Raw genomic sequence first — 9,067 nt, forward strand, 5'->3', positions numbered from 1 at the left:
TTTTGATCTGCATCTCCCTGATGATTAATGATGTAGAGCATTTTTCTCATGTGCTTTTTTGCCATTCGGATTTCTTCTTTGAGAAAGTTTCTGTTCATTTCATTGCCCCATTTTTGGATGGGGTTGGATGTTTTCTTCTTGTGGAGTTTAACCAGTATTTTGTATATCCTGGATATCAACCCCTTGTCAGATGTGTATTCGGTGAATATCCTTTCCCATTCTGTAGACTATCTTTGTATTTTGGTCACTGTTTCTTTGGAGGTGCAGAAGCTTCTTAGTTTAAGATAGTCCCATTTATCTATCTCTGTTTTCACTTGCTCGGCCAGTGGTGTGGCATCTTTGAAGATACCATTAGCTTCAATGTCATGGAGGGTTTTGCCAACTTTGTCTTCAATGTACCTTATGGTTTCTGGTCTGATGTTGAGGTCTTTAATCCATTTTGATCTTACTTTTGTACATGGTGTTAGGCAGAGTTCTGAGCCCATTTTTTTGCATGTAGCCGTCCAGTGATGCTGGCTCTGAGATTTCTGGGTCTGGGAGGGGGGCAGGACTCTGGGGCAGAGGCCAGAGACCCTGGGGCGGGGCCAGCTGAGATTTCCTGTCCACTTCCTCCCAAAGGTCAGCTGCTGCCCAGCCCGGGATGGGCCAGCGCTGCCCCTCCTGGGATCTGGCCGCTAGCCCCTGGGCTCCTGGCTGGCTGGGCCAAACCCCCTCCCCCACACCCCACATCTTTGTCCTGCAGGCCTGGGGGTATCGGGTTGCGTTTCCGGCCATCTCTTCCTCTGCCTGGCCATGCACCTGTCCACTCCCATCCCCCCACATTCCCCGCCTGGCACACTGGGGTGAGGGGAGACTCACTGTCCAGCGAGCGGCAGCACAGGATGGCGGCGTCTGTGTTCAGGCTGGGGCTCCTGGCTGTCACGGTCGCGTGTGGTAAGGACCCGAGGAGTCCGCTCCGGGCCCCAACTTCTAGCTGACATCCACCCCGGGGCCCTGGCTCCCTATTGCCGAGTCCACTGGCCCCCAGAAGCTTCCCGCCTGGGCCCCCCCAGTCCAGCCCCGTCCCCCGCACGTCCCCCGCAGGCAGCTGGGCCATGAACGCAGAGGAGCGGCTACTCCGGCATCTGTTCGAGGAGAAGGCCTACAACAAGGAGGTCCGGCCCGCCGCACGCAAGGAGGACAGCGTGGAGGTGTCGCTGGCTCTCACGCTCTCCAACCTCATCTCCCTGGTGAGCACAGGGGCAGCTGTGGGTGGGGGCAGGCGCCCACTGGTCTGTGGGGACGTATCTCCCCAGAAACATGCCTGGGCCCTGCACCAGGAAGAGGCATCGGCGCTCTCTGCCCACCTCCTGCCATGGCCTCTGGGGCAGGTCACCCCCGTGGGGGCCCTGGGGAGAGGACTGTGCGCAGAGACCCCGGGACCCCCATCCTGCTGCTGGTTTGTGGTTCTGGTGAGGTTTGGGGGCCACCTGGCAGCCCAGGTGCTGGGGATGGAACCTGGATCCCCCTGTGTGATTGCAGAAGGAAGTCGAGGAGACCCTCACCACCAATGTGTGGATCGAGCACGTAAGAACAGCCCAGATGGGCCCGGAGGTTGGGGTGAGCTGTCCTGTGGTGTCTGCTTGGGGACCCCCAGCCTGCCCGGGAGCGGGGTTTGCAGAGAGTCCTCAGGCCCATTGGTCCTTCCTGACCTGCAGTCCGCCACGCGCTATAGCCTGGGATACAAAACCTGCCGTGTCCAGCTTTCTCAGAAGACTTTCTTCAGCACCTATCAAGAGTTCATGATACAGAGGGGCCCGAGAGAGAGTCCAGGATTAAGGCACTTGCCTTCCATGCAGCCCACTCCAGTTCAATCCCTGGTACCCCCATTAAGAACTCAGATATGAGGGCTGGAGCGACAGCACAGCGGGTAGGGCGTTTGCTTTGCACGTAGCCGACCCAGGTTTGATTCCCGGCATCCCATGGGGTCCCCTGAGCACTGCCGGGAGTAATTCCTGAGCGCAGAGCCAGGAGTAACCCCTGTGCATTGCTGATTGTGGCCCAAAAAGAAAAAAAAAATAGAGCCCAGATATGTCTTCTCCGCCATCAATCCTTTGTTTGAGCAGAATGTGACCCACACATGGTACACGACGCCCCGGGTCTTCACTTGGTACCCACCTTCCCGCTTCTTCCCAGACCCTGTCTGCCCTTCTCCTGGGGAGCTGGGGGTCCCTGGGCGGTAGAGCCCACTGCTGACATGTTGGGGACTCCCAGGGCTGGACAGACAGCCGGTTACAGTGGAACGAGACGGACTTCGAGAACGTCAGCGTCCTGCGGCTGCCCCCGGACATGCTGTGGCTCCCAGAGATCGTGCTGGAGAACAAGTTAGCACCCACTCCCCGCCCCCCAGCCCTGCCCTGCACGCCCCTCGCCTTGCCCATCCCGCCCCTCCCCTTGCCCATCCCGCCCCTCGCCTGCCCCGCCCCTCGCCTGCCCCGCCCCTCGCCTGCCACGCCCCTCGCCTGCCACGCCCCTCGCCTGCCACGCTCCGCCCCTCGCCTGCCTCGCTCCGCCCCTCGCCTGCCACGTCCAGCCTTGCCCGCCCCACCCCTCGCCTGCCACGCCCCTCGCCTGCCACGCCCCCTCCTTGCCTGCCCCGCCCCTCGCCTGCCCCGCCCCTCCCTGCCACGCTCCGCCCCTTGCCTGCCACGCTCTGCCCCTTGCCTGCCACACCCCAGCCTTGCCCGCCCCACCCCTCGCCTGCCACGCCCCTCGCCTGCCACGCCCCCTCCTTGTCTTCCCCGCCCCTCGCCTGCCCCGCCCCTCCCTGCCACGCTCCGCCCCTTGCCTGCCACGCTCTGCCCCTTGCCTGCCACACCCCAGCCTTGCCCGCCCCACCCCTTGCCTGCCACGCCCCTCTTTGCTCGCCCCGCCCCTCGCCTGTTACGCTCCGCCCCTTGCCTGCCCCGCCCCCTCCCTGCCCGCCCCGCCCCTCTTTGCCTGCCCCGCCCCTCGCTTGCCACACCCCTCACCTGCCACGCCTCAGCCTGCCCGCCCCGCCCCTCGCCTGCCACGCCCCCTCCCCGCTGGGACTCACCGAGGCCCCTGTCCACCCGTCCGCCAGCAACGACGGCTCCTTCCAGATCTCCTACTCGTGCAACGTGCTCATCTACTCCTCGGGCTACGTGTACTGGCTGCCGCCCGCTATCTTCCGCTCCTCCTGCCCCATCTCCGTCACCTACTTTCCCTTCGACTGGCAGAACTGCTCCCTCAAGTTCAGGTGCGCAGACCTCCCGGACCGCGCGGGGAGAGGGCGGAGGGGAGCCCCCGCTGGCAGTGCCCACGGGGCTCTCACCCCCACCCCACCCCCAACCAGTTCCCTGAAATACACGGCCAAGGAGATCACCCTGAGCCTGAAGCAGGAGGAGGAGGACGGGCGCGCCTTCCCCGTGGAGTGGATCATCATTGACCCCGAAGGCTTCACAGGTGCTGGCACAGGACCCCGACATGCACCCAAGCGGCACACAGTGACATCTCCCCGCACAGACGTCATCAGTGACACAGACACGTGCCCCCCCCACACACACACACCACTCCCAGGCCGTGCTCTATGGAAGGGAAGGGAGCTGCCGGCTGGGAGGGCCACAGAGCAGGGGCTGGCTTCTCTAGCCCCTCTACAACCATTCTCATGGAGGCTGTGTCCCCCTCTCTGAGAACCCCTCCTCGGGGTCTCCCAGTGCTACTCCAGGTGATGCCCAGAGATGTGAGGTGCTGGGGTCCACCAGGACCACATTCTCAGGGTGTATCCGTGCAGAGCCTGGGGTCAAACTAGGGTCTTGGGAATTTTCCTGCCTGGCCGGGCTGAGCTCTTCTGGGGCCCCTTGGGGAGGCTGGTCCTGGCTCTCACTGCCTCAGTCCCCCCCAGGCTCCTGAGCTGAACCAGTTTTGGCTTTTCCTAAGGAAACCAAACACTCCTAGTCCTAGAGGAGATACAAAAAAAAATGGTGGAAACTTCCAGTCCAACCCCCCCAAGAAAGACAACCTCAAATAGCCTAAACCAGGCTCAGAGCGATAGTCCAGTGGGGAAGATCTTTGCCTTGCATGTGGCCAACCTGAGTTCCATCCCCGGCATCTCATATGATCCCCCGGGCCTGCCAGGAGCACTTAGCCCAAAAAGTAAACAGAAGGGCTGGAGCAATAGCACAGCAGCCAACCTGGGTTCGATTCCTGGCATCCCATATGGTCCCCTGACACCGCCAGGAGTGATTCTTGAGTGCAAAGCCAGGAGTAACCCCTGTGCATCACCGGGTAGACCCAAAAGGCAATAATAATAATAATAATAATAATAATCAGAAAACCAAAAAAACCCCAAAAACCTCAGCCTGAACCACTTCTGCTCATCCCCTCTCCCTCACTGTCGGGACCCTCTCTCTTCCTGCCCTGTGACTCCTCCTCGATCCCACTGTGTCCCTCTGCCGTCCACAGAGAATGGGGAGTGGGAGATAGTGCACCGACCAGCCCGGGTCAACCTGGACCCCAGCGTCCCAGTGGACACCCCTGGCCAGCAGGATGTCACTTTCTACCTGATCATCCGCCGGAAGCCGCTATTCTACGTCATCAACATCCTGGTGCCCTGCGTGCTCATCTCCTTCATGGTCACCCTGGTCTTCTACCTACCAGCCGACTGTGAGCTGCCCTGAGCCGTGGGAGGGGTCTGGGCAGGGGTCTTGAAGGAAAATGGAGCGCGGGTGCCAGGCAGACTGGGGCATCAGAGGACAAGAGGAGGGCAGTGCCGGACTGGGGTCCCTGAGGGAAGAGCAGGGATGGAGGATGTTCGCGGGGTGCCACGAGGACGCCACGGAGCTTTCTGCAGAGGGGGACCCTCATGGCTAATTCAGGAGTGTGGATGGCAGGGGAGGGTCTTGGTTAGCAGCTGATGCTCTTGATCTCTGAACCCAGGACCACTGGGAGATCGGGAGCCTCCCAGCGTTTAATGTTAGGGAAAACGGAGCCAGAGAGGTTAGGCGACTAGCCGGGGGCCACCCAGCTGCAGGTGCAAAGGCTGCATCTGGAGGCGGGCACACGTGCCCCATAGCCCAGGGTGCGGTGTTGGGGCCACAGGGGACCCTCTGCGCCCTGGGTGGAGGCTGAGCCCGGTTCCACCAGGTGGTGAGAAGACGTCGGTGGCCATCTCAGTGCTATTGGCCCAGTCGGTCTTCCTTCTGCTGATCTCCAAGCGGCTTCCCCCCACGTCCATGGCCATCCCCCTCATCGGCAAGTGAGTCAAGCTCCGCCCACCCGCCCGCCCTACGGGCCAATCACACCCCGCCTGGCCCAGGCCACGCCCCCTCGGTGCCACGCCCCACCACGTGGTCTCTAGACGGAGCCTGCCCACAGGTTTCTGCTCTTCGGCATGGTGCTGGTGACCATGGTCGTGGTCATCTGCGTCGTGGTGCTCAACATCCACTTCCGCTCGCCCAGCACCCACGTGCTGTCAGAGGGAGTCAAGAAGGTGAGGCGTTTCAGAGCCACAAGCTGGAAATTGCCAAAGCCCCCTGCAGAGGACGGGGCGGCAGGGCAGAGGCAACGGGGTCCTGGCCAGCCGAAGCCCCAACCGTGGCCCTCCATGCCCCAAGGATGCCCTAATGCCCCCCAGCCAGGCATAATGCTGCAGAGAAAGGCAGACCCCAAAGAACAGAGCCCAGTCATGCCCTTCCAACCAAGGACAGGGCCACACAACACTCCCAGTGCTGAAAATCAGGACGGTTTCCACAGCGGGCGGGTAGGAACTGACAGAAGGGACCCTTGGGGCCATAATGTTCCTGTCTAGACATCTCCCTCCCCCAATTCGGTCAGGGTCCCCTGAGCCACACCCTTCATTGTTTCCTTACTGGGTGCTGTTTACCCAGTAGAAGCATCTAAACATTCATCTAGGACTCTCTCATGTTCGTGTTCATTAGATCTCTATAAAAAAGGGGTGCTGGCTGGGACGGGAGATAGTACATTGGGGAAGGTGCTTGCTTTGCATATGTCATGCTCTGATTCTGTTTCCAGCACCCCAGATGGTCCCCTGAACCTAGCCAGCAGTGATCCCTGGTGCAGAGCCAGGAGTGAGCCCTGAGTGTGTCTCCCATCCCAGAAAACCTGCCCCCACATCCAGGCATGTCCCCCAAAAAAGGGGATGCTGGTTGTGAGGGTAGGTTATGTGGAAGGTGACACACCCCCGGCTGCTTGGGGCCAGTTGAGAGTGGTTTCGCATCTTCTCTGGTTCTGAGGAGTTTGAAGAAAAGAGCTCTCAGCAGGAGAGAATTTTTCTGACTTTACTGCATTTCCTGATGCAACTCATTTTCCACAGTGGAGTTCTACTCTGTGTTCTGGGGAACAGGGAGAGTTGGGAGTGGGTTCCCAGGCTGACAGGTCGGAGTAGGGGGTTCCTGATGTGGCAGCCAGGTATGGTACCCCAGACATCAGGAGGGAGCAGTTTCCCACGTTTGTAAAGCGACTTCCTGTCCTTTCCCCTGCTCCCTGGTCCCTCCACAGCTCTTCCTGGAGACTCTGCCCAGGCTCCTGTACATGTCCCGGCCGGCAGAGGAGGAGCCTGGCCCCGGGGTCCTGATCCGGAGGAGCAGCTCGCTGGGCTACATCTCCAAGGCCGAGGAGTACTTCTCCCTCAAGTCCCGAAGTGACCTCATGTTCGAGAAGCAGTCGGAGCGGCACGGGCTGGCCCGGCGTCCCACGACAGCGCGTGGGTTTCTGGCAGCTGGTGGTGGGGCTCAGCTGTGAAGGAGGGGGTTAGTGGTGTGGGGGAGGCCTCATGCCCATCTTTGGCCTGGCATCCGCAGGCAAGCCCCCAGTGGGCTCTGAGCAGGCCCAGCAGGACCTCTTCAGCGAGTTGAAGCCTGCTGTGGAAGGGGCCAACTTCATCATCAACCACATGAAGGACCAGAACAATTACAATGATGTGAGTAGCCAGAGAACTTCCTTGAACGGGTCCTCAGTGACACACTGATCAAGGGCACTGTACCGCGGGCAGCACCGTGCCCATAGGGTCACAAGCAACTTCAATGACAGAGTTTATGGTGGGGCAAAGGGTGCGGATTTGAGTTTCCTCTGATGGGGGGGAGGGGCGCGGGCACACTTCCAGCCTCTCTTCTCCCTGCTGCCAACTATTTTCTGTCCTGCCCCACCCCTCAGCCTTTTTTATGCTTCACCTGTGGATGCTGAGGGCTGGGAGGGGTGAGGAAGGAGAGGACCTTCCCCATCTTCCTGAGCTCCCAGGGAAGCATTCCTGGGTCCCTAGCAACTTGCCTGCCAAGAGCTCTGCAATGCAGAAAGAACTGGGAGGGGCCAAGCCAGCTCTGCTGGAAGGGGCGGGGACTTGGCTGGGACACGCCCTATCTCCTGGGAGGGGCGTGTCCTTTTTACTACGACACGCCCGTATCCCCCAAGGGGCGTGGCCTTTAGCTAGGCCACACCCATGTTCCCGATGGGCGTGGTCTTTGGCTAGGACACGCCCGTATTTCCCTCAAGGGCGTGGCCTTACCTAGATCACGCCCCATTCCCCGCCCCGTTCCCCTTGTGCGTGGGGCCCACGGCGCCTCCTGCAGGAGAAGGACTGCTGGAACCGCGTGGCCAGCACCGTGGACCGGCTCTGCCTCTTTGTCGTCACGCCCGTCATGGTGGTGGGCACCGCCTGGATCTTCCTGCAGGGCGCCTACAATCAGCCGCCACCCCAGCCCTTCCCTGGGGACCCCTTCTCCTACCAGGAGCAGGACAAGCGCTTCATCTAAGGTGGGTCTGCCTGTCCCCGCCCCTCGTATGCTCTGCACAGCCTCACGGGGAGCCGTGAGTGGACAGGGTACCTGCGAGGACTCCTGGCCCTGAAAGCCCACTGGGTCCTGCAGTGCCGCGTGAAAGGTGGAAGTGGGGCAGGATGATTTTTGGGGGTCCAGGGGGGATGTTACGCATTCTGGCCTCTCCTCCTTCCCTGGGGAGGGGCCGAGGAGGGGGCTTCTGTGCCTCCCTGCCTCGCTCCCCCAGCACCCTCAGCTCAGGATTCGGGGGTGCACTGCCCAAGAGAGGCCACCTCTCTCCACGGCGCCCTTCTCTGGCCCTCCTTTCCTGGGCCACTTGGTCTGGGCTCCGGTCTGGGCTCCTCTGGTGGCTTAGGACTGGGGTGGAAAGATCAGAAACAGCTCAACTCACCTCCTGTCTGGGCCCCCCCAAACCTTCTTGTTTTAGCACAGTATCTGCCTCCCAGCAGGAATTTATTAAACATAGACCACTGTGTTGATTTTAAGACGCGAAGGGGACCTTATTTTGCAGGGCGCAGGAATTTGGGACCACACCAGATGTGCTCAGGACTTACTCCTGGTGGTTCTCAAGGGACCATATGTGGTTCCAGGGTCAGCTGCATGCAAGGCCAATTCCAGAGTTCCTGTGCTCGCTCTCCAGCCCATGGGGACCTAACTTTATCGGAGATATAAGTCAAACTCTCCATAGAGCTTGAATGACCGCATGAAGACCCATTGCTACTTGTGACAGCTACTTGTACATAGTTCCACCACCACCCCCACCCACAAAATAGGGCTGTCAGGAACAATCTGGAACATACTTGGGACCTCCCTAAAGGTTTCTCTGAAATTTGAGCTTAACTAGCTAAATTAGGCAAATGATTTGCTAAATTAGGCAAACCCCACTGCCCAAGGGGACCCCCACCAGCCCTGTCCCCAGGCTGTGGTGGGTGGCCCTGTCCCCAGCCAAAATGGCCCGTGAGTGTCACATCCTGGCACTGGCTCCCATGTCATCCTCTGCCGGCTGCAGCAGGCTCAGCCCGGTGGCCAGGAGGATGGCAGGGCGATGTGTGTCACTGCTCAGATAAGGGTCTGAGGCCACCGCAGCCTCCCAACCCTTTCTCTCCTGTCCCTTGCTAAGGTTCCTGCTGTGGAAAGCAGCTGGCCCAGGGGTGGCCCGCCCAGTAAGGAACTTTCCCCAACAGCCACAGGAGTGACAGGAGTGCTGCCCGCCCCAGGGGGGGTCTTCGCGTGAGACACCAGGAAGGTTCCCAAGCAGCCAGCCAACTGCTGGC

General features: G+C 60.5%; 1 protein-coding gene across 1 annotated transcript; it reads left to right on the forward strand.

Annotated features, from left to right (window-relative positions):
• Nucleotides 1-1,163: 1,163 nt before the first annotated feature.
• Nucleotides 1,164-7,769, forward strand: CHRND (cholinergic receptor nicotinic delta subunit). The gene is made up of 10 exons (XM_056121836.1): nucleotides 1,164-1,229; nucleotides 1,522-1,566; nucleotides 3,104-3,259; nucleotides 3,356-3,465; nucleotides 4,465-4,665; nucleotides 5,146-5,257; nucleotides 5,377-5,491; nucleotides 6,520-6,724; nucleotides 6,822-6,940; nucleotides 7,587-7,769. The coding sequence occupies exons 2-10, from the start codon at nucleotides 1,550-1,552 to the stop codon at nucleotides 7,767-7,769; spliced, it is 1,218 nt and encodes a 405-aa protein (XP_055977811.1). The 5' UTR covers nucleotides 1,164-1,229; nucleotides 1,522-1,549.
• The last annotated feature ends 1,298 nt before the right edge of the window (nucleotides 7,770-9,067 follow it).

This window comes from Sorex fumeus, unplaced genomic scaffold (genome assembly GCF_029834395.1).
Source record: "Sorex fumeus unplaced genomic scaffold, SorFum_2.1 ptg000005l, whole genome shotgun sequence".
Classification (NCBI taxonomy): Eukaryota; Metazoa; Chordata; class Mammalia; order Eulipotyphla; family Soricidae; genus Sorex; species Sorex fumeus.